The 24,934-nt window shown below is 36.6% G+C and overlaps 3 protein-coding genes and 1 long non-coding RNA gene across 5 annotated transcripts; all 4 read right to left on the bottom strand.

Annotated features, from left to right (window-relative positions):
- Window positions 1–397: 397 nt before the first annotated feature.
- Window positions 398–11,151, bottom strand: LOC112574908. Its single transcript, XM_025256272.1, has 15 exons — window positions 10,814–11,151; window positions 9,607–9,731; window positions 9,198–9,332; window positions 8,459–8,662; window positions 8,195–8,329; window positions 7,053–7,259; window positions 6,458–6,583; window positions 6,060–6,263; window positions 5,409–5,526; window positions 5,182–5,233; window positions 4,258–4,932; window positions 3,710–3,891; window positions 2,896–3,348; window positions 2,282–2,646; window positions 398–1,723 (listed from the first exon to the last, which is right to left on the bottom strand). Exons 2-15 carry the CDS (start codon window positions 9,713–9,715, stop codon window positions 1,350–1,352), a joined length of 3,339 nt encoding a protein of 1,112 aa, XP_025112057.1. The 5' UTR covers window positions 9,716–9,731; window positions 10,814–11,151; the 3' UTR covers window positions 398–1,349.
- A 1,696-nt stretch (window positions 11,152–12,847) lies between these two features.
- LOC112576225 lies at window positions 12,848–16,855 on the bottom strand. 2 transcript variants are annotated; one of them, XM_025258521.1, is made up of 5 exons: window positions 16,692–16,855; window positions 16,038–16,186; window positions 15,260–15,745; window positions 14,417–14,769; window positions 12,848–14,011 (listed from the first exon to the last, which is right to left on the bottom strand). In XM_025258521.1, exons 1-5 carry the CDS (start codon window positions 16,806–16,808, stop codon window positions 13,590–13,592), a joined length of 1,527 nt encoding a protein of 508 aa, XP_025114306.1. In that variant the 5' UTR covers window positions 16,809–16,855; the 3' UTR covers window positions 12,848–13,589. The 2 variants fall into 2 exon arrangements, with proteins under 2 accessions (XP_025114306.1, XP_025114307.1); XM_025258522.1 differs by having other exon boundaries at window positions 12,848–13,975.
- A 2,196-nt stretch (window positions 16,856–19,051) lies between these two features.
- On the bottom strand, window positions 19,052–20,373 carry LOC112575390. The gene is made up of 3 exons (XR_003101619.1): window positions 20,203–20,373; window positions 19,435–19,551; window positions 19,052–19,199 (listed from the first exon to the last, which is right to left on the bottom strand). It is a non-coding gene; the product is annotated as an uncharacterized LOC112575390 (long non-coding RNA).
- Window positions 20,374–21,756: 1,383 nt separating this feature from the next.
- LOC112575692 lies at window positions 21,757–24,819 on the bottom strand. The gene is made up of 4 exons (XM_025257672.1): window positions 24,260–24,819; window positions 22,851–22,969; window positions 22,250–22,384; window positions 21,757–21,911 (listed from the first exon to the last, which is right to left on the bottom strand). Exons 1-4 carry the CDS (start codon window positions 24,274–24,276, stop codon window positions 21,757–21,759), a joined length of 426 nt encoding a protein of 141 aa, XP_025113457.1. The 5' UTR covers window positions 24,277–24,819.
- Between the last annotated feature and the right edge of the window lie 115 nt (window positions 24,820–24,934).

Raw genomic sequence — 24,934 nt, 5'->3', positions numbered from 1 at the left:
TTTTTCCAGAGACTTTTCTGACAGTTTTTTACATTTTTTACAGTTATAAACATATATGGAATTTAAAGTATTATCCCTTTTTAAAACTGATTTGTAAAACTCTTGATCATTAATAACTTTCTTTATATACTAAACTGCCTTCAGTTTGTTATTGTGGACCTACGCTGGTTGCTCAGAGTCGATTGAACATTTACTAGCAATTGATTGTGTTTGCGCACACGGCGTGAGACAGCAGTGCTATCGAGAGTGTGATTAGTCCGAGGCTAGGTAAATTACGTGTTTGGTCTATGTAGAACGATGTCATATTAAAAGGTTCTATATGAAAGAAAATTTTAAAATACGAAATCAAAATTAACATTAAAAAAACAAATCCCTAGAAACAAAGACCCTATCCAGATTATTGCATTTTTAAATCCGTTTTTATTAAATCCATTTTTTCCTGACAAACTACGCTAAGTACACTCAAGCACATTTTTGTTTACATAACTCAGCTGTAAAAACATGTCCGAGTTCATCTACACACACACACTATCTGAAATATATATACAAATGAACGAACGCTTGCACTCACAACCTTCTGTCTCTATGTGGCCTCTTAGAATTTCGCCGGTGGCGGGAAAAAAAAACCCAATGTTCAGTCGAGTCTATCAGAACAAGTAAGAACAAGTTCTCACAGGCATTTTAAAAATAAATACTTAAGAAGGGATGGTTCAAAGTGTAATATTAAAACAAAGTAACAAATAAGTCCTGAAATATTTTGGTCTTTATGAAGTGAGATAGGGAGACCTTACTTATCCTGAATACAGTATTTCTAAGTGGTTGGTAGAAGAGTTTCTCAACCTCCTTTCAGTACGGCAATGAGTATAGGTAGTCGTGGACTCGAATGATGGAATGTGGAATTTGCTTACAGGGCTGGCAGCTTTGCTGTTAAAGAGTTAAGTTGCTGTCTCTGCGTTTCACCCCGACTTTGCACCGACACTCTTTACTACTCCATACCAACTTCCACAACTCCCTGGGGTTGTCAGGTACACTCACAACAGCGGAGGTGACTGGTGGAAAGATTACTGGACTAGTCTTGTACTCTAAGAGGCCATCTTCGTCCTCTAGAATCTGCAAAGTTGTCTTCAAAATAAATACAAAATCCACAGACGTGATGTATTCTATAGGAGAGCATTTTATATCAAACAAAATAGAATTTTATATCCACACATTTATTTATTTAGCTTCAAATGGCAGCCCTTTTTAGTATGGGATTAAGTGAATGCAAATCCTGACAGACGTCTCTTACATACATTCAATATATGTACACGCGGTGGTTGTCACACAATTCAAAGTTTCTGTCAGTTAGACTAATTCACTTCCGCTGCAGAAACTGTTTTACTCTTCTTAGTTCCTTTCAACCAGATCAGCTGAGATGTTGCACTGGTGACACCTCGCAGTCGTTTGAGGTCGACAGACATTTTGTGTTTGTCCTTTGGATTTCCTTCTACATAAACCACGACTTTCCGTTTGATGCCGAACACGTGTTCACCCTTAGCTACCCACACTTCATTGTTGTTGGCTTTTAAAACTTTTTCACGGTCCTTTTCTTCCACTATTTTCACACTCACTCCTGACTTCTTCAGTGCAGCACTCACAGCTGTCTCTCCGTCATTTTCACACAGAACCAGGATGTCTTTACTCAGCAGCTTGGACTGTCCTTCGGGCTTTTGGTTAATACCAACTGTTACAAGAAACGAGCAGAGGAACAGCAACAGTTATATCAAATTATGCTAAGGCAAAAACTTAAACAATATTTTATGTTCCTGTCAACCACCGTTGTCTCGCACACACTACACACGTTCACAGTTATTCAGGTACAAAACACAGTTATTCATGTGTATATACACATACACAAATACAAAACCATTCATAAATAAAATAATAAACAAAGACACAAAAGGCGTCTTTGCTATTAAAGGCAATGATTTATGCTAATTACCTGAATATACGTCTTCTAATATGTAATTATATGTCTTAAAGTTTGTCTGTGAATATCCTCATTTCTCAACATTTCTGGTTTCTAGACCAAAGGAGGCATTTTAAGGTCAACTGTTGACCCCAGAAAAGAATCAATAAAGAAAATGATCATCACTTTTAATTGCTACAAACTCACCAATAAAAAATGCGCGAGTTCTGGAAATTTACTACTTCTTTTATCCCGTTTATCAGACTGTTAGATATGGTATCCAATCTCTCTAGTTATTTTAATATATTACAGAGGTCTGAGGTATACACGTACCTGGTTTAATGACTCGCAGGGTTTGAAGTATTGCTATGACTTCGTTGGCACAAGTCTTGCAGTCGTGTGCATAGTCACCTTTGTGACCCTTGCCATCATGGTAAACACTTATTACTGGCGGACCATCCGTGGGCGCTGTGGTTCTACTCTCCTGCCGCCAGCTGGCGACAGTATTTTCAGAGGCAAGTTTTGTCACATCCTCGCGCAGTAGGATTGCAGGTGGACAAGTAAAACTATCTTCAAAGAGGGGAACCTCACAGCCTTGCGGTGCGATGCCTTTTAAACAACTGCCAGCCCACAGATGGAGTCCTGGGACCTTCTTTAGGAGACCACCAACAAACTCCTGAAAACTTGATCTTTTAGCACTGAAAAAAGCAAGATTACTCCACGTCATACAGCTACAAACTTTTAAACTAAGCATATCCGGATTTACTTCTTCGTAAGTAGTCTAAATATATTAAGAAAAACAGTGACTTTGTTTTGTATAGAAAGGGGAATTATCAGCACCACCACAAGTATTCACGCACACAATCCTTCAAACAATCAAAATCAGCGCTTAATAAATATTAAAGACTAAAAATCAAAATGTCAAAGTCAAAGATATAAAACCTCACTTGTAAGCCTCATCAGTTATGATATACAGAGAATCTTTTTTAACCAGCTTCGAAAGTGTGTTGATCCTTTCTTTCATATCTTCTTTCTCGAATGTGATCAGGTGACACGATCCTGGAAGTCCTTTTTCTATGGAGGCCGTCGACAGCTCTGTGTAAATCATATGATTTGCTGCTCGACTCTTCTTCCCAGTGGAAACCACGTGAACCTTGTGACCCTCGGACATCCATCGTTTGCCTGCCAACACCAGCATCCTCGTCTTCCCTGAAGCTGGCGGCCCTGAGAGGAAGACCAGAGGACTGTTTGTGTTTAGTATCTGCCACTGCTGGTGATGTAGTATTGGCTTGTTGAACAGCTCACCTGTCATCCACACCGAGTCTTCCATTGTCTTGGGCAGGATGCCACTTTGATGATCCAGAACATTTGAAGACCAAATGGTTGCAGATCCACAGAATCTACGTCATCATCAAAGGGGTCATCTTTTTATAAAATAGACTAAAATAAAGATTGTTACAATACAATAAATTCTGACATAAAAATTAACAAATTTGTTTCATTTAAACCCCTACTGACTGTTGAGAGTGTTGTGTAAAACGCTAATAGTGTTGATAAAGATATTACATTTTAAATTTTTCACAGAAAAATTTGAAATATTAAACTTTATACAAAAACGCATTAGTTTTTCTACAATAGTGCAATATGTTGCTCAGCGATGTAAACCATATAAAGGCAAGTGGTCACAATAAAAATAGTTTTAAGGTATCTTTCATTCTATCTTAGAATTTTTAATAGTTGCTACCGTTATTCACACTTTACCTCGCAACTATAGCAGCATACTCGTCGTCGCTAGCGAGTGCTGTGTCACGTGACTCAGAAAATTGACTATTGAACCAGACTTTAATCTTTTGGGTTCTTTTTGAACCCCTCATATGATCACCACAAAGGCATTCTTTAGAAACGCTAGCAGTTTCCGGAATTCCAAGACATTCCTTTAAAATCTGAAATTGAAGAGAATGGTTTAGCCACAACTGAGTTTAAGAATAAGAAACTAACGTTAGAAAAACATATGAAAATGAAATGAAATTTATATTCAAGCAGTAGTCGCAAATAACGTTTTTAAAGTTTTACAAAAAAGACAAAATGTTTATTGTGTTATTTTTTTTTATCTAAAATTAAACTAAGAAAGCACAGAAAAAAGGTTTACCAGATAAAACAGCTGACAAAATGTTGATGTGGGTGTAAAATGCGCATTGGCATAGTACATCTTACGCGGAAATCAAATAATAGTAAAACAAATACACAGTTCAGTTCAAATTCTTTAAGCAAACAGGTCAGAATAAAGCATTTTTTTTAAAAACATTTACCTGTTCCACATTTTGGTTTTCATGAAGGACAACTCCGAGGCGTTCTTCCCAAAGATTTGGCAAGATTAAAAGTTTTCTAATTTGCCTTTGTTGGTTTTGATTACTTCTTGGATCGGACAGAAGATGTTGTAACATTTTCTCTGCCTCGTCCAGTTGTGTGCAGCCTTGTTTCAGCTCATCAACCACCTTCTGGGGTGTTTCCTCTACCTGTTGATTTGGACACCCGCCAGAACAAGTCTTCATCACCCCGACCACCAGCCCGTGATGTCGATGAATGATAAGGATGTCAAAGTCTCCGTAGTGTTTGTCAGACTTCCTCAGTTCACCAGGTCTTGGTAAATTGTGATTAGTAAACTCATTCCTAGGATTAGACAAGTACTTGTTGTAGTCAAACTGCGATATGACAAACATCACTTCATTCCCGTGCGTTGCTAGAAGGTGAAGACTTGTTAAAACCCGACCCATGGCCATGTCGTACTTCACAGTTTTTTCATCAGGTTGCCTGGTGACGTGCACGACTTCTCCAGCAAAGGTGTTCACTTCATATCTGTTGGTGTTGAAGTACAGCGATGGCACAACATAGGCTTTTGTTTTATACTCTGGATGTGTTGTTCGAAAACCATTGGTGAGGTCAGTCAAGAAGTTCTTTGTAGTTTGATCTTCCTCCTGTGGGGCCTGAAATAATGTAATACATTCGTTTTTTCCCATGATAAAGAGTGCAAAGAAATTTCTCTGTCTCGGTTTATATATTTTAGTGTATTAAATGTTATATAGTTTTCCACGTTCATCGTCATGGACAATTTAAATATTACACAAATATTTATAAATAAACATGCATATATCTATAAAGGACGCGTTGGATAATACAATGAACTAAAAGAAACCAAAGAACAAAAGGAATAAGAAATCGTGTATAATGCATACAGTTTGGATCATTGGCTGCTCTTCATCAAGACCTTTCTTTTCCAATTGTGTTCTGTAAGCAATAAATATACAAATATAATTTAAGTTGAACATTTTAGAAAAAAAAAATCAACAACAAAACCAACAACCGAATTTATCTTGCATGTACTTACAATACCATGACCACAGAATCACATATTAACACACACATACACACCACTATAATGGATTGATTTATTTCTCCTCACCGCGATCTGCTGTTCATGATGACAAAGACGATGATCAATGTTAGAGGAATGAGCATTACTATAACTACTGCGACAGTCACAGCGACGAAAGATCCGACTGGTGCGGGGGTAGCTGGAGCTAAAACAGGATCGTTAGTTATATTCAACAACAACAATACATATTTGGGCTTAGTATAACACAATAGTTGGTAGATTTTTTAATTTTGTCAAAATACATTATTTCAGATGAAAAATATACACTACACACTGCATAGATTCGTTGCTTGGTGTTTTTGTTTAGATTAGTGGTTCTCAAACTATTTCGGACCGCGGACCACTTTACTTAAGTAAAAAATGGCGGAACACCAAGGCCTAGAAATCACTGTGTACTATGAAATTCAAATTTAAATTGCCGCATTTGTTTCACTACAATTCAAAACTAAATGTCCTTTTGTGACAGTAGTATAGTAATAAGTTGATATAAAACTACCTCGTTCTTTGTAATTAAAATTTTAATGCGAGGAATACATCACTTTAAACATCACTTTGCTGACATATGACGACTGTCAGCCGCGGACCACCTGACTTTTGCCCGCGGACCATTAGTGGTCCGCGGACCACACTTTGAGAACCACTGGTTTAAATTATAAGCATTCAAGGACGGAACTGTACCTGGGATTACAGTAAAGTTGCAGGACTGAATATTTTCAGACTGATAGTCTTGTAGGTGACACTCGTACGTCCCATTGTGCTCGAGAGTAGCCCGGGGTACTTTAAACACGAGACGATCAGTGACAGTGTTGGGAAATTCAAACCCCAGGTTTGTGGTGCAGGACAGTTTCTCGCTTACCCACGTGCAGCTCACAGCATCCGTACCTTCGAAGAATTAACTGTTTAATGATTACTTCAATAATTATTAAATTTTAAATTGTTTAGTATGAAAAAGACTATATCCATAAAAATTGCAAGTAAGCTCTTTTTAGTGACTTGTTTTCTCATTGTTTTTGACAGATTTTGCTGAAGCAGGTAATATGATAGTGAAGCAACACAATCAAGTGTATTTGTCTTACCTGTGTCGCCTTTGCGCAGTACTTTGATATTCTTTTTTGTGACATTGACATTAACGTCAAAGATGCAGCTGAATGTTGCTGGCTCATTCTCTTTCACACTTTGATCTTTGCAGGTTGATGTCTTTTCTGCAACGCAATGGAACTATATGTACTACTATACATTATACAACCAGCCTGATATCAAGAATAAAAGACAACAGTTCAAACCCCTCCCCCCTAAAAAAAATAAATCCATGGAAAACTCATTTTGTAACAATCTGCATGAATGTCATATCTGAATCAGGAAGTTCCATGCCAGGTATTACTGAATATTTTAGTTGCCGGGTAGAGATGTTTTACTATCCAGTTTAAACTACTATAATATGTAAAAATGGGCTTTAAATTCTTAATAGGAAGAAATAGTATGGTTAAATCCAAGTAGAATTAATGTTACACAAACAGATCGTTCAATCATAGTCGAGCAACTGATTGGTCTAGATCGTAGTAGGTTTGCTTGTGTCTCTTGTTTTAAATAGTTGGCACTCTCGTATTAAACACATGCTAGCAGAACAAAGACACGAATGACAGACTTTCAGTGAATTCATAAACTAGTTACCTTTCTCAAGCATAAAGGAACAGTCTACAGAATCAGCGCCCTCTGTATTACAACTATACGTTCCCTCGTGGTTCTCTAGCGCTTGGTTGATCCTGATGGTCAGGTGAGAAGTAGAAGTGTGGGAGATCACTTTCTTGTCAAACGCATAGCCGGAGGCAGTGACACAGGTGAGACTTTCTCCTTGCCCGGTGCAGCTTATCACGGTGGCTGGTTTCAAGTCAGATTTAAATTAACGGGTGGGAGTGCAATATGCATTATGTAAAACAAAAAAGCCAACATTTCATGAAACATTCGAACTTATTTTCAGTCACAACATTTACATACATGGGCAAGTTATGCCTTTTGTCTTCTGTATGTCTGTGTTCTTATTAGTGCCTCTTTGAGCATTAGCAAGATGTACTAATGTATGAAATAGGATGACAAACCTGAATATATTAGGGGAAAGCTGAGAAATATGAGTACATGATTAATTATTATCTAATATTATTAAGCGGTATATATATATATAAATCATTATTTAAGAGTATTATTTTTATTCTTTAATAAATCTTGCAACATTACTTTTCTCTTTTGGGCATATGCTATCATCAGACTATTATATGAATACATAAAAGGTGCAATCCAGTGATAAATCTATTTATCTTTTCATTTTTAATTCTGAAAGTCTGATAACTCAGCCACTTCAGTCAGCTAGTTCAATCCATTACAGATGTTAAGTTCTTGGAGAATAGCATGTATGAAATCAAACTTTTATTTGATTTTTGCGACCTCCATCCATCCATGCCAGTTTCCTCTCCCTGACTTACCTTCTCTAAACTGTTTATGGGATTACTCAACAAATAGAGGTGTTCTAACCCACATGACTTATCAATAATATCTGTACATTTTAATGAATAACATAAAGATCAACATTGCCACGTCTTTGTTTTATTCAGTAGCTAATGGATGTAATGCATGTTGTGAACAAACCAAAAAAGGATAGACTTCCATCTAAAATACACATGACAAGTCAAACTAGCATGACTAGGGTTAAAGATTATAATTCACATGTAAGATTTTCTACTTAAAACAATATTTTGTTAATGTGGCAAAGTGGTAACACCATGACTTGATAATATAACAATGATACTAGAGCTACTTACTTTCAGCACCTTGATTGGAGTGATGACTGACGGTGAAGCCAGTTCGAGCTTTGCTGAGGTCCCCAGGAAAATAACACGTCAGCTCAGCTTGTGACTTCGGTTTGACAGATGGTATCTCGCAGGCCGATTTTCCACCTAAAGAATAATGATGATCATCATTTTCCCTATTGGGGCATCTACAAATGAATGTCTCGAGAATAGTTAGTTAACGAGAAGTATTTGATGTTTACAACTGTTCGTGAAAGCATGGAAAACATTTCTCACCTAGCTGGACACTAAGCTCACAGGTCTTAATGGAGTCCGGTCCATAGCTAGCAAGTTGACATGCATACACGGCGATTTGTGGTGCTGAAACTCGTGGAATGTCCAGCCTGACAGTGTTGGAACTGATCTGTTTGTTGTATTGGTATCCTGGGGCAACAAAACAGTCAACATTTCCCGACAGCCACCAGCAGTCCAGGACGGCATCTTGTTAAGACCAGAGAGACACATGTCTTGTGTAAATTGTAAAGGGAGAGATGATAATACAATATTTATATGTTCAGTACATCTAGTATTTCTAATACCCGTCTTAAAGTGTTTTCAATCCAGTCTTTAACTCAGACTGAAAAAAATACTACTGGTAAGAAGTTTTCTAGAGGAACAGTGCACAGCATCTATTGTAATGCCTTACATGACCCCGGTGTTTTTGATGCCACAATTATCTTATAATTGATGTCAAATCGTTTTAAAATGCCCTTTCCTCATTCACACGTGTAGAACATTAAACATTTTATTCTATTGTAAAGATGATTCATACTGCTTATTGCTAATCATGAAAAAAATATCTTCACAAAACATCAATTAATGCAAAAAAATTAGTTTTAGCTTATATAAAGCATTAGCATCCTACACAGTAGAGATATCAAAAAAAGAAAAAATAATTACACACACATTAACACACGGACATCTTCAAAAGAAGCGAGATAAAAGGCAAATAGATGAGAGAAATGTGTAAGCTCACCTGGGTTTCCCTTTTCCAGGTAGCGATAAATAGTGAAGTCCCTCTTCGTACTCGCAACTTCTTCAGGAAAAGTACACGTCAGCGAGGTGCTTACATTTAGTTTGACAGTATCAGCATTGCACGTTATTAGACTCCCTGTATGTTAGAAAAATACATTAATATGGCTTTGTTATTGCTAGTAATAATATATCGATACAACAAAAAGTGCTACTACCTCTCTCTCTCACACACAATCAACAGAACACATCGTGATGATGATGATGATGATGATGATGTGCACTAGCCTTATTAAAAAATCAACACCCAAGCCACCCCCAACCCCCAATAATGAAATCCTCAATCTCCATACTTGTATTGCTCTAATATGCATGTTCAATATTAATAACTAAATGTAATACGAGTTACTGACCTTGCGCGGATACTGTTGCATACGATGAGAGGTAAAGACTCCAGACTAAGACAGATACGAGGCCGTGCGACTGAAGATAACGACTACCTGATACCAAGCCTCCTTCCATTGCAGCAGATGTCAACCTGAAATAACGACTTCACACTCAAGTAGACGGCGAAGAGATGTTGCCTCATTGACACAACGTGTAACGATATCTTGATATTTATTTAGGCAGATGTTTTGAGAAATCACAGGCTGTAAATAATATTCCAGCTTGACTTATTCCTGCGTCTAAGCCTGTTAAAACCGATTTGTTAAAACATAGGTTGTTTTTAAAGTTAAAACATCTTCAATATTAGCTCAGCAGTTTCAACTTTAGTATGCGAATCTGATCTTATCAGTTTTGCTAAGAGAAGTTGCTGCTGGGTGATATCAAACGTGCGCCACGAGTATCTGATAATAGACACATAAAGTAGAAGAATTACAAGTGGAGGCTGGAAGGGAACCTTGGATAATCGTTATCGGTTATCTTTGATAGGTCAACAAAACCTTCCTGATCAAAGAGCAGAGATAACAACCAATGCATAAATAAGTAGTAAATAAAGCAAACAAAAGTACGTAAAATTAAATAAACAATTTCCAGAATAGCTAATAAATAACAGTTATCTAAAATCTGATATATTACTAGCTTAGCTGACTTAAGTATACAGCTAACAGTTATCAGTGTCTTAACTGAGTGCTACGCGTTATCTAGCCAGCGGTTAGCAGTCTGCTAGGCACTCGTGTACACCCCTCTCCTGTTCTAATCTCACCGGGAGGCCTGTTCGTATGACCTTCTATGAATCCCAGTGTCACACACCTCCCGTAGCTTGTATCTCTCTTGATCGCTGCACTGTTATCGCTCCACACATTGTTATAATGGAGCGACTGACACAACCACTTGTTAACTACGCCAGTGTTAATGTCGTCGACGACAACTAGCGAGAGGAGACCACCATACTAAAAATTGCTATCTGCGATAGATGTATTAATAATATAAAACTATATGCATAATTTTTACGCATAAAAATCAAAAATAGTTCCCATATATATACATCACTATAAAACAAAGAAAGTACAGTACTGTATTATGCAAGAAAAATAACTGTGCCCTGTAAGCTGTTGTGGTCTTGTTCATAGTAATCAAAAGAATGTATTGCATGTCAATACTTGAGTGAAATATTACCTGCACGGTGTCTCATCCAACGGTGACCTGTTCTGTTCAGGTAAAACCAGTCGTCGTGTCAGCCAGGCGTATGTTACTTTGATTATATCACATCAACAACACAAGTAATGTTTACTGCATTTAGCTCCACACCAGACAGCCACAAGACATTTCTCATAAACTACAGGGTGGAAACCTTCGCCAAAATGTCTGCCATCAGTTTTTCAGAAACAACCTCGTGACCCACCAGGCTGCAGCCTCTAGTTATCTAGTCTACGAAAAGATGAGTAGAATCTATTTTTAGCCATCAATGGGTTTTTTTTTCTTTTAACCTTGAGGTGCACTGCCTGCACAGTTGCGCAGGTACTGCCATCAGCATGTCAGCTATGACATGACATGTCTGTCTGGCACTGCCTTGTCAGTGTGTTGTCTGTACAACACACGCACAGCACACAGTGGGTCGTTTATTATTCGCTAATACTCCTGTCCTTGACCTTTTATCGGAAATTCCCTTTCGTGTCGTTTAAAATAAAAACAAGAAAATGGGCTTGTCATTTGCCGTTAGTGCTTCATGCATGAGCGAGACAAAGATTAATTTATTCCTCTATGTCAAGAACAAAAATTATTTGAGAAAAGTCTGTTGTGGTAACAAAATTATCAAGGCATGATTCATTTTATTTGGGTGTCGTGCACTTTTCATTGCTGGTCAAATGCCACATAAACACTAATAGACATCGCATTATTGCTCAGTGGTGCATAGAGAACAGCTAAAGATGTACCCTAGTCACATCCTCAAAGGACGAATTCGTAAACAATTTACTAACTTACCACTTAAGGAGGAAAGCTTTTAAATGTTGTATCAAGTTAAAACCTGTCCTACTGATTGAACTCTACAAAGCATGGTAGTGGGATTTATACTTGGTGTTTACCGTTTGTTATTTAACTTGTTTTAATGTATAATAGAGGTAGCAAACTTTATTCTGAAATTCATTTACCAAAGCACCTCTACTGCATTCCAAGGTACATGAAATAGGAATACAGGGAAGGTTAATTGAAGCATACAGAGGGGAGGAGTGGATTGTCAACCTGGATATACGCTGTCAGGTCGTCTTAACCGCGCAATACATACACGAGACTACATCCTGATTCATAATCACCGTGTAACGGGGTGTAAATACCCCTTTTATTGCCAAACATTTATTCCTATAAGCTTGTAGGCAGGAAGGCTTGTTAAAAAAAAACAACAACTGAATCCATCGGCGAGAAAAAGCGTTATGATATTTTCTGTCAGGGCTCCAACCTTCATGCATTTTTCAATCGTTTCCATTCAGACATTTAGGAAATAGTATCTTGTTTACCTCTACATGGTCCCTAGAAAAAAAATGTGCATAATTAACCTTTGAGCTGTCTCTTCTGATTAATGCAAAAAGAAAATTTGTAACATTGATGTCAATTCAGTAGTCATCAGTTTAGCTATAATAGAAAAATGTGTGGTTTAGATGAAAGAAACTCATATAACAACAGGCCGGCCACACAGAGTAAACCTCTGCTCCAGGTTTTGTTCTCCGGTGTAAATATTTACAACTTTGCTGAACGGCGTTAGAGATACGCATGCGCAGATAATTTAGAATCGCTATCTTGATATACGGAGAGAAAAGAATATTTTGAGATGAGTAGTTGTAGCCTTCCTCTAATATTATTATTTTCATCACAAATGTGCATAAAAAACGTGATACGATTTCACGGTCGGAACATTTATATTTATAATCTGTTTTTATTTTTCTTAGACAGCACATTCCTATCTCGTTATGTTGTCTATAATTTTCTATGCTCTTTGTTTCTTTCATTCTGTTGTGAGTGTGCGTGTGTGTGTAAAAAGAGAGACAGAGAGAATATGTGTTCTTATTTTAAGTTTTGTTGTCGAAAATGATGAATAAGAGAAGCTGAACAACCTAAATTTTAAAGGGTTTGGGGTGATAGCAAACATCCATACACAATAAATACAGCATGAAAACAAAATTTATAAGAATAATAACCTCATAAATAGCACTTCTCTTGATGTTTTAGTTGTCCTTTTTATTTACAAGACAAATGATTGTAGAATTTAAAAAAAAAATTATATTTAAATATGTTAGAGCGAGCTGTAAGTCTGTAAGGAAAATAGCAGACGATACAGTTGTTTAAGAAAATACATTGGCAAACTAAACATTTCGGTGATGATCTACTTTTGCGATTTACCTGCCTCATCTGTTCCGTGCAATTAGGTGTGCAACAACTGTATGACGGGCTAATTGCCCCACAGTATGTAGTCCAGGTAAAATATCAGCTAAAAATCATGCATTGTCCCCAAAGGAAAAACTGAAAATACATTTGATCTGTTTGTCGAGGAATAGACAAGATATCCACAGTAATCTCCGCTCTTGGATTTATATCGATAAGGTCATTCATAAAAACCGGTTTGCTTTAGTTTTAAAACATAATCAGTTAACTATTGAATAACTTTATTTTTTGTCAATATTTTGTAGACAGGTGGTCTTTGCTTATTTTATACGTTGAACTAGAAAGTAATATTTATAATGAAACGTTTATTTTGTAATATTTCATTATTATTTACATTTAAATATGGTTCGTATGTAATTACTTGATGCAACTCTTTTTATAAAACCACACACTGCTTACTTTTGTTACAATAATTATTACCCATATAAATAGCAAAGATATGTCTATTTAACGTGTAGATTACAACATCCAGAAAGATTCTTATGTAGAAAAAACATTAAGTTCAAGTTGTGTAATGCTATATGCTCTGTTTCTCTGGAATCCTAATCCATATCAGCTGGGAAGTGCAGCTAGTTACACACCGCACCCTGTTTAAGTAGTCTGGAGGTTTTTCATGTTTCTTCGACTTTGATTTAGTGAGCGATCCTTCCAAGAAAACCACAACTTTTCTTTTGATGCTATGAACATCTTTCCCGTTTGCTATTAGGACACATTCACTTGTGTCTTTTAAAACACTGTCTGCTTGTGATTTATTTATTAACTTTGTCTTAAAACCTGAATTCCTCAGCATTTCGAAGAGCATCATATTCTCTTTCACATCACATTCAGTCAACACCATCATGTCATTGTCTTGAAGGCGAAGCTCAGATGGAGGTGAACCTGTTCCATTGCTTGTAGAGTTCGCTGTGAAAGAAGATTCTGAGGTGAAAGAGGCTTTACCTGTGCACACGAAAACATAAAACTATTGATGCTGACTCAAAGCCAAAGAAGGTATTATCACCATCTAATTATCCGGCTAGTCAAAGTGCAAATTAATCGAGCAATCAGATTAAAACCAAAGAACTCAGCTTCGCATTTTATGGACAATTCTTTTAAGGACGCTCTTTACTGGTCGATGGGAATTGGAACTCGTCGATCGGAATTGGACAGGTAAAAAGACTATGTATTATTGGTTTACAGCCACCCTGTGGGGTTCTTAAACATGTGACTAATGTGTAGTCTGTCATTATAAAAATATCAGTACAAATATCTGAAAATAATTTGAATTTTGGCTGGTACATGAAGACTTTATAAAAGCAATCACCTGATAGCATGCATGTACTGGATAAAATATTTGTTACCTACCCGTGAACAGATGTAGAAGGCAGCGTACCACTTCTTCGGCGCAGGCTTTACAGTCCTGTGGATCTCCTTCAGAGTGCTCTTCTCCACCATGGTACACGTACTTGACTGATGGACCCTCTGTTGGTGTCCGTGTATTAGAGTCCAGAGTCCACTTTATAATTTTGCAAAGTTCAACTGTCTCTGACAACTGCTTCTCTTTCAAAATTGCTGTTGGACAACTTATAGGGTCCAAAAATACCTTTGCTTGCCAGCCCATTGGACTTTTTTCTATGAAACAGCTAGCGAACCACAAATGAAGCATTGGGACCTTCTTTAAAAGCTTTTCACAGAAATAGATGAACGATGTGTAATTTCTGAAACAAAAGATTGCAAAATCTAGGACCATATTATCAGAAAGTTTCTTCTAATTCTCGTTAAAGCAAAAATATGAAATAAATACAAGTCATTTCCATGATATCAATCAATAAACAAAATGTATGACATTTAATGCTTGGTGTTTTGTTCTCTTTATTTGTCGCAAGGGATGTTTTTAGTTTAAAATGAAACTTAATGAAACTAATACAAGTTCAACATAAAGAGATATATGTCACTAAAATGATATGTTTCATGAAGTGTATATCATGCTGCTAAGGAATTACACATACAAACTTTTAATCTCTAACCATTGCTCTGCTAAGAGGGAAAGAGCAGATACCAAAAATAAGAAAACTGCCTCATAAGTGTTGGTAAGCCGAAAAACGCGCACGTGACACACAAAGTATATGCACACAAAAAACGTATGCACACGTTCCATTAAATATGTCACACACACACACACACACACACAAACACACAGAATCCTACCCATCATGATCCACTTCATCACAGATAATAAACAGTTTTTCTTTCTGTAGCAGCCTGTCTTTCATTGCTCTGACAATGTCGTAGACATTATCTCGCTTCAGGTCAAAGGCCACAGGGACGACGCGACCCTGAGGTGGTTGTGGACTTCCTTGCTTGTGACTTCTATCTGTCTTCCTGTCAAGGATCTCGCAAAGCATCAAAGAAGCCGCGAGACTGGTCTGGCACAAGGAGACCACAAGCACATCATGACCTTCAGACATCCATCGTCGTCCGATCAGCTCAAGGGTTCTTGTCTTCCCTGTGCCTGGAAGGCCACACAGACCAACTCGGGGTGGAGCTTCTTTCAGTACAGACAGGAGGTCCTCATGAAGAATTGTGGTTTCGAAGAGCATCCCTGTCAGACACACAGCGTGTTCAGGTGTTACGGGTAAGGTGATAGTCTTTATGGGCACAGGAAGTGGGGACTGTGAGGCTGGACCACAAAACCTGTAACAACCAAAGTAAGTGCAGAAAATCTCATTAACAAAAATTGGTATAAAGGACAGTGTTTATGCCACAGTATCTGCCTCTAAGGCATGTCTTTGGTGTTACATAATTTAATAATCATCTCATGTGACATTTATACAGTAATTTTTCCTACCTGTCCTCTACAATATAATATGATTCAGTAAGGTTGCTTATTTCAAAATGTGCTTAAGTCAACTAAGACATCGAGAAACTTAATGTGTAAGAGTAAGACACTGTTCTAAAAAGAAACAACATTTATATACTTAGTTACCTGGAAATTATTGTAGGATACAGTTCATCATTGATAATGGAACTTCCATTAAAAACACCCTTTAACCATAATTTCAGACTCGTGCTTTTTAGCTCTTCAGCACACAAGCACCTGTCCTGATTAATGACATTTCGGAAGGAGTTTCTTTTCTGGAAAGATTAATAAAAAGAAGAATAAAATTATTACTACACTACACTATCCAAAGAAACAAAATTATAAGACTTAACGTGCTAAAGATAAATCATAATACCCAATAAGGTCTAGAGCATTTAGTTTGGTGATTTACACAGTTTTACAGATTGATCACGGCACCAAGCCAATACCAAAAATTCGCCCCAACAGAGCAAAAGGGCGCAGCAACCATCATCCCCTGCCAGTTAGATGAAGGGACATCACTGGAATTTAATAATAATATATTTCCTCTTGCTCTTTCTAGGTTTTACCACTTACTATCTTTCCTTTTCTTTTGTGTTTTGTTAAAAGAAAGAAAAAGTAAGTATGTGTATGTGTGCTCGCGCTCTCGCGAGCTGAGAACATGTTCGTTCATCAAAGCTAGTATACTCTGTATAAATCACGCCCTGTTTCTTTTCTTTATTAATATTATTCCATTTTAAAATATGAAATTGCAAGTTTTATTAAAAAAACCTTACTCACCTTTCTGCGGAACACTGGTAGTCTTACATTCATTTTCCCATTACTGTCCACCAGTCCCGCCAGACTGTGTTTCTCCAGCTCGCCTCTAAGAACTTCTTCTGAAACATTGGGTAGCATGAGTGTCTTGTGTACAGCAAGGTTCCCACTGCTGATTCAACAGAGATGTGCAGCATGCTCTGCGTCTAGCACTTGGTTGACACCATTCTTGAATCCACAAACTTGGTGTCATGCATCTCCAGACCAACACGCAAGTCTTGACCACCACGCAGTAACCCGTACTGGCGGTGGACAATGAGCAGGTCAAAGTCACCGTAGTTCGGGTCTTCTTGCCTGAGTTTAGCAGGCATTGGAAGTTGGTGACCAGAAATAGTGTCTTTTAAAGTAGACAGGTAGCTGTTATAGTTAAACTGTGAGATGACAAACATTGCCTCCTTCTCACTGTCCGCCATGTGGTGAAGGTTTTGAAGGATCTCTCGCATGGCCTTGTCGTGCTTTATGTCATCCTCATTGGATGGCTGTGTAATGAATATTTGCTCACCGGCAAATTCTTCATGTGAATATGTGTTTTTATTTACATAAAGAGATGGTACGAAATAGAAACTTGTTTCCATCTTCTTATATATTTCCTTGCTAGACTCTTTCAAGATCTTGACGAAGTTCTGCGTAACATCCTCTTTCTGCAGAGAAAAAAGCAACAATAATTTTGTTTTAAATGGAAAGACACAAAGCTAACAAGTTAGATTTTAATACTTTAGCTCATTAGCAAACTATAAGCAAGAATCCATGAAATAAAAATCAATTTTAAAGTAATACTAAACAGTGTCTGTGGTACTTAATTTGGATTCAAATGTAATTTTTAATATATTTTATATTGTAAACTTATGAAGAGTTAAATATGTATTAAAAAGCAAAAGTAGAATACGCTATCAAAAAGACATCTATCTTTTTGCAATTCAAAAAATCAATCTTTAAAGGAACAATTCTTTATATTGCACTGTTTGTATGACTAACTCTCTTCTAAGATATTCTTCTACTCGTAATTACTACCTGAACAATACATCTGATATCCAGAGTGAAGATACTGATTTATTAGAAACTTTCGACAGTTTGAGTGATTGTGTTTTCAGTTTTACTATCTGTTGCATGTAAAGTTCTCTATTTTAATAATTAACCAATGAGCCACTTTATTCTCTTACCTTAATGAGCAATGTAACCTGTTCCTCTTTAGAAACTGTTTTCTGTGTGTTTGCCTCAAAACAAACATCTGAAAACCATTTGTAATCTACCAAACAGCAGAAAATTATAAGCGCGTCATTAATAGGAAAATAGCAAAGAAAGATGGTCAATACTCATTACGCAAAAGATAGACATGCGTACAGACAGATATATAAAATTCTTTAGTGACAATCACTTATTTGCTTGATGTTTATAAGCGTCTCAATGAATGTAGAAGTGCAAACACATAAAAATGCTTTCCCTTCATGGTATGTTAAAAGTGTATTTTTGTTGTAGCCAATTGCTTATTTTATGTTATGCAGCATTATATTTATTGGTTACTGTCTTTTAGACTAGTGAAAGTATAAAGGTTAATGGCAATGGATTGAACAATTGTCAAGACTAACAATTAATTAAACCTAATGTCAGCCAACAGGTTTGAAAAATGAAATGCTTCTGAACAAAAATTTGGAGAAATTACAAAGAGCGAACTCTAATCAGCTTCACCGTAATGACAACAGCTTACACACTTGTGTGGATAGTCTCTTTTTTCCTTCAAGATCGCGCGCAAACACACACACATACAAGGCATATATAATTTTTCTCTTACCGACGCTTATATAAAACATGACGACAGTGAATGATGATCGCGATGATAAGCAATACGCTATAACAGCTCCTACAACAGCACCGACATCAAGGGAAGTAACCGAGGCTGAAAACCAAATAACAAATTACTGTCTCGAAAATAATTGATGCATTCTCGTTGTTTTTTTTTTTAAATATTAAATATTTTTATATAACTTAACAAATAACATATGAAACGTGTTTCAGTAACAAAACACTTTTGCATTTTAAGGGGTGAAAACAATATTTAATTACTGCAAACCCTTTTAAAGTAAATATCTTTTGACGTTAGTTTAATTGCTTCATTTGTTAATTATGATGCTTTGTCATCTAATAATTGAAATTGATGTCGATATCTAATGACACTTAATAACATATCCAACTAAAGTTAGTTTGAACTGTTAGCTTCGCAGACGTAAAGTGCTGTTGAACTAGAAAAGAATACAGAGGAAATGTCTGTTGACACTTACTTGGTGTGACGATGAAGTACATGACTGAAAGTACTGGATCAAGCCTTGCAGTGAAGGTGTACGTTCCATTCTGTGTGGTGAGGATCGAGGTACTTGACGACGAGGCGATTGGTGACGATGTTGTCAAACTCGTATCCATCAGCTGTGCTGCAGACTAACTTTCCGTCTGGCCAGGTACAAGTCAGGATGTCCTCGTCTGGAATTTGTCAAAACGATTTTGTGCAAAATAGTTGAATGATAGTGTGTGTGTGTGTGTGATGTACGTTTCAATAAGCTTGATGTGTGTTTGTGTGATTTGCCACATTTGTTAGACGGGTGAGCATTATTCCATACACTCTTGGGAGAGATCGCATATTGGCTGTTTGCAGTAACTTTTTATTTAAATTTACTTACAATCAGATGAATTCGTTACCTGTCTAAATATTAGTTACCTTGGCCTTCACGCACCACCTTAAAATTTTGTCGAGCCACACCAACATCAACATTGAAGTTGCATCGTAGTTCTGTAGGCTGCACTTCCGTGACATTCTGAATCGAACACGATGTTACTGTTAAGGAAGAACAAAACTTCAACAGTTCATTAAAATTTTGACATAATGACATAATTGTTAAGAAAGCCAACCGATGTATTTTGAATTTTAGTATTGTTTGAAACACCGAGCAAAGAAATACTTTGATGTAAAGGGACAACAGAAAACTTTAATACTAGAAAAAAATGTGTTTTTACTGAATAGAAAAAAAATCTTTGTTCACTTCAGATGCCTTTTCGATAAATTACAACAACTACACTTAATTATGTCTATGTCAGTATAATACTATGTATCCTATTTTCAATGGTTAAACTATGGTTTTAAAAGCCAATATCAAACTGAATGGATAGCAAGTATTTTAACTCTCTTGTTCCTATCCCTCTTTCTCTTCTTTTCATGTTTGTTGGCAATAAATATTGACGGTACGTATGTTAATCTCAGCTTATAGTTATGATAAAAGTATGTGAGAGAACCTACAAAAATAATAAATAATATAAAATAAATTAAGACACTCCAATCTAGGTGCAATTGCATGTATAATAGACTAAAAAAAGAATTAAAAGCGGTATTAATGAAGCAGTTCTATGTTGTAAAAAAAAGAAACAATTAATTATTGATTATAATAGCAATATTGTCTCTAAATATCTGCCAAAAATTGCTTTTGCCTACTTTTTTGAGCTCTTTGAAGGTAAAAGGAGCAGTTGTTATAGGGTAGAGATTCTGCTCCCTTTGTCTGACAACTGTATGTTCCTTCATGATCTGTGAAGCTATGGGAATTTTAAGAGTGAGGTGATCGAGACTGTTATTCTCAAGTTGAATTTTGAACAGCGCAGTTCAGATATCTCCTCTCAATCGCAGCTTAACAAGCATCTCAACATTTGCGAGTGAGGAATTTATTACATTAAAAAGCAGCACTCCTTTCTCTCTATACTGTAAAGAAAAGAATCTGACCTAGACATCAATCAGAAAGAAAGTAAAATCACAAACAACTTTGTATTTCTAAAATATTCAAAAAAGGGAGATAACCTTTACATACTCTATAACATAGATTGGTCCTTGCATAATAACTGAAGGTGTGACCTCACAAGATATATAAAAGTCTAATAATAATGATTGTAACAATTGTAGACGTTAAGCTTTTATTTATGTGTTCTTATTTTGATCTCTTTAAATAATAAACAATTTTAACAGCCAAGAAATAATCGTACTTTAAGTCTTTCTTTTTTTTACCAAAAAATAGCATCATTCCTGTTAATTAAGTAAAATTGGTAACTGATAAAAAAAAATAAATAAAGCAACAGAAACTAAAGAAAAACTAGATACAACAATTGTTTTAACACATCACAAAAATATAAAGGAATGTTATATCTGTTAGAGTTGAGCGGTGGTATCAACGAATATTGCCTATGATTCACAATACTGCATCACCACGGCTGATAATGATAGACAATAATCTAATTTGACTATTGAGGTCTTTTGGAAAGAAACATGACAGAGATGTTTGTGTGTCAGGCTGGACGGACGGGACTTCACAAACGGACTTGCCATCTGAAATAAAGGAACTATTCAGTGACTGAAAGTCCCGGTAGACGAAACTCTTCTTTTCTAAAAACGTGTTTCATACTACAAACATTTCTAAAAACTGAAGAATTGATTTACTGTCGTTTGATGAGAGGATATATTACTCTTAGAATAACCCTGTGTGTATATACAAATATCTTATTGACATAAGTTTAGTATTCTCAAATGATGGCTCCTTATGGACACGGATTCAAGCGCTGCACACAAAACTAAAAAAAAAACAAAAACAAAAAACAAACAACACTCAATATGTAGAATTATGAGTATCAGCAACCAGATGACAGGCCGAAGAATTAAGAAGCTGCTGAATTACTCCTATTATGCAAATAGTTTAAAGAGAAAGGTTTTTGTTCCGATTTTAAGGTTTGAAATGAAGATTGTGCGTACAGAACAGAAGACATAGAAATGCAAACAGTGAGCCACAAAAGAAAAGAAAGCCCTTGCCAAATTTTCCCATAGCCCAAAGAAGAGAGCAGCAGTCAGATATTTATTAAAGACAATTGTTAGCTTAAAATGTGTCAAATAGCAACATTGCAGCTCAAATAATCTCAGTAGTTTAGTACTTACAAAAGAACACTATTTCTTATGATAGACTACCTATAAAAGTTTCAAAATCACAGTGCTAAATGAGTCAGGCCATAACTAGCAAAGCTGACAAGCGTATGAGCCAATCTGAGGTCCTGAAACTACTGGAATCTCAAGGAATATTTCCCTGGATATTTTTTTGCTGAACTTGTATCCTGTTGCAATGAAGCAGTCGACATTTCCCGACAGCCACCAGCAGTCCAGCACTGCGTCTTCAAAGTAGAATAAAATTAATTGATTGACAATTAATCACACAATAAGCATTACAACTAACAAGAACATGTCTCACTATTAAGCCAATAGTTACCATCAATATGTAACACGGTATGTGATATTATAAAAAGTGAGATGTTTTACAGCTGTCGACTTGAAATTTATCTTTAAACGGTTAGCAAATGATCAGAAAATCCAGATCTTTTAAGTAAGAGTAATTTTCAGTGGATTTTCAGAATAATACAACAAGTAAAATGATCAAATCGAATGGTGATGAGAAATTAAAAAGAAAAAGCTTTTAAAAAACTATAGAAGACAGTGGTACATGTTCGCACACCTGGACGTTCCTTGTTTCTGTAATAGTAGACAGTGAAATCCCTCCTCGTCTGTTGAACATTTTCAGGAAAATGACAAATCAGCGAAGTGTTTCCCTTAAACTTCACGGACTGAACGCTGCAGCTTATTTGGCCACCTTTATCATGGAAATAGAAAAAATAAACAAATATGATTCTTATGTCTACAATGAATACAATATCTGCATTTATAAACCGAATTAAGTCACCATCCCGACGATTATTTATGACCAGTTACATATGCTTGTTATTAGTTTTATGTACATATATATACTCGTTTGTTACCTGCCCCCACAAAATAAGCATTAATTAAACTATCTATATATTTTATAGATACCAAAAGTGTACTTCTAGTCCCAAAATTGAGTTTACAGAAGCTTGAAGTGTGAAAGCACAATAGCGGCCATTTTAGGAAAAGCAGGTAAAACGTTTTCCATCAATCACACAAGATTTTTATTAGCAGTGTGTAACTCTCACTGCACAATCGGTTTGCACAATGATAAACACATCAGACTACATCGTTTCAAATAAAAAAAATAGAAAGAAATAATAAGATAAAATAGAAAAGAAAAAGAACTGTCTCACCTTGCGCAGATACTGGGGCACGAGATGAGATGTAAAGAATCCAGACAAGTGTTGCTACAACCATGTGAAGAGTAAACGACGACTGCATGAGATGGATGTCCATTTTACTACAAGTCAACCTAAAACATATTCAAGTGTTAGTGATCAGTATCAATATTTTTGGTTCAATTATATTTGTTTTTAATTCTTTGCAACTCGCTTTGATCCAAACTTGATTTTGGTTAAAGCACTTTGTATATATATATTAAATTCCCTTTTTATATTCTGCTTTGCATGCATGTTTCTGTGGATGCGTGTTCACCAATGTGCACTTAATGCCTGCACTAAAAGGTGTGCTGATGCGACTGTATGTCTCTAAAGTGCTTCGAGTCGGGTGATACTCATAGAATATAATGTTTCCATTATTTTAGAGAAAAAGGAGTTAGTAAAAGTACAGTTGCAATGAGAATTATACCCATTCGCTACTTCGAGGTGGACATTCGTGCTTTAGATAATTGTTGTTTTTGACCTTCTACACTAGTGTCACTCGACTGAGCAGGTCAAAGTTAAGAGTGTGATAAAGAACGGAGGTTGTTTAGAAACTAGAACACCTTGTGTTTTCAAACCAAGCACAAGTAGCTCCGTGCGTAGACAAAAAAAAAAAACAAAAATGCATGACAAGATTTGGTGACAACGGTTGGGTGGAGGTGGAGGTGACTCATCAGACAGATGCCTGGTAACTTAATTGTGAGTTACGGGGTCGATATACCTGAATATGCACACCCGAGACTGCAACACGAAGCTGTGTATCAGCGTCATACAAAGCAGCTTTTGTGAGCTACCGTGTGGGCGGGCGCACGGCGGGCTGTGTAGTCAGTGTAGTCTGTGTAGTCTGTGTTGTCTGCATTGCGTAGCAACTTCCCCCTTTGACCTTTAAGCAACACATAGTTGCAACACTACACATTTCATTATCAATATCTCTTTCTCGTTTGTAATCTATATAGTTTTTCAATCAATCACAGCAGACATGTTTGCACAGATATTATGCGTTTATATATTCCTTGTGCTACCTATAATAATGAACAGAATAATAAAGGTAATAAAATACTACGGCAGGTGCTAGCAGAGGAAACATTTCCCCAATCTACTGCTTACTTTGAATACTACTACTTCCTGGTCGAAAGTAACACACAGGTAAACAACACTATGGCTACGATAAACCCGCCATGGCCGTCTCTGTGTCTTGGCAAACCCTTATCTCATCTTATATCTGTGATCGCTCTAAATATATACATGCATTGTTATGCTACATAATATCAGGCTACTGCACCGTGTTAACAGCCATGTATTTGCACAGATATGGAGAATACTGAACAAAGTATACTCACAAACCGCGTTCAAACATGTCGCGAACTCAACACAGCACTTACCTTGAAGTTGCAAACATAAACCTGTGTCTTGTGCATGGATTTCCACAGGGATGCAGCTAGATTACATGCAACAAAAACCCAGGTTCATTACGAGAAATACATCGAGTTTTTTTGTGCTTCACTTTCTGAGAAAGAGTTCAGTCGCCATTGTGGATGTCTACAAAGCTATTTTTAGCACAATGGTTACCTGTGATTGCTCACACGTGAGATACAGGTCCGTTCTCAAGCGATGTCGACCCTGTAGGCCTTATCAAACAACATGCTAAGAAGGCTTATCTAGCGTGTTGAACTTAATGCAGTTGAGGTCAGTTTGAAGTATAAAGGGTGAGACATTGCATGAGAAACCTCGACCGTCTTGTACATATAATCGGGAATTTCCTTTACTTCCCACTACCTTCGTTCCTTACTAATCTGTTGTGTGTGCGACGGTGATGATAGTGATGATAAAACATTGAGTGTACTTTGTACAGTGATCCTTTAGAGAATGGGTACTTGTCACCAGAAATTTGCAAGAAAATCAAAAAGGAAGAGCAATCAGTTACATGTCGTGGGGCTGAAAGTCAAGGGAGGTAACACCTGAGCAATGCTATTCTGCAATTTTATATCATGTGGTGTTTAGAGCGTCTGCTTTTCTTCGCCACTTCAAATATTTAAGTTTGTCACACACACTTCCAT

This window comes from Pomacea canaliculata, linkage group LG11, assembly GCF_003073045.1.
Source record: "Pomacea canaliculata isolate SZHN2017 linkage group LG11, ASM307304v1, whole genome shotgun sequence".
In the NCBI taxonomy this organism is placed as follows: Eukaryota; Metazoa; Mollusca; class Gastropoda; order Architaenioglossa; family Ampullariidae; genus Pomacea; species Pomacea canaliculata.
This window is presented reverse-complemented; position numbering and strand designations above follow the sequence as displayed.

Bases quoted from the DNA above. Each gene is read 5' to 3' on its own strand.
- LOC112576225 (XM_025258521.1), bottom strand. From the start codon at position 16,808: ATGCTACCCAATGTTTCAGAAGAAGTTCTTAGAGGCGAGCTGGAGAAA. The intron at 16,187-16,691 runs GTGAGTAAGGTT...TAATCTTTCCAG, and splicing joins TACCAGTGTTCCGCAGAAAG to AAAAGAAACTCCTTCCGAAA. The intron at 15,746-16,037 runs GTAACTAAGTAT...TGGTTGTTACAG, and splicing joins TATCCTACAATAATTTCCAG to GTTTTGTGGTCCAGCCTCAC.
- LOC112575692 (XM_025257672.1), bottom strand. The intron at 22,385-22,850 runs GTGAGACAGTTC...TCCATGATAAAG, and splicing joins TGCCCCAGTATCTGCGCAAG to GTGGCCAAATAAGCTGCAGC. The intron at 21,912-22,249 runs GTGTGCGAACAT...TCTACTTTGAAG, and splicing joins CAGAAACAAGGAACGTCCAG to ACGCAGTGCTGGACTGCTGG.
- LOC112574908 (XM_025256272.1), bottom strand. From the start codon at position 9,715: ATGGAAGGAGGCTTGGTATCAGGTAGTCGTTATCTTCAGTCGCACGGC. The intron at 7,260-8,194 runs GTAAGTAGCTCT...ACTTGAAACCAG, and splicing joins CTCCAATCAAGGTGCTGAAA to CCACCGTGATAAGCTGCACC. The intron at 5,527-6,059 runs GTACAGTTCCGT...ATCCTGTTTTAG, and splicing joins CAACTTTACTGTAATCCCAG to CTCCAGCTACCCCCGCACCA.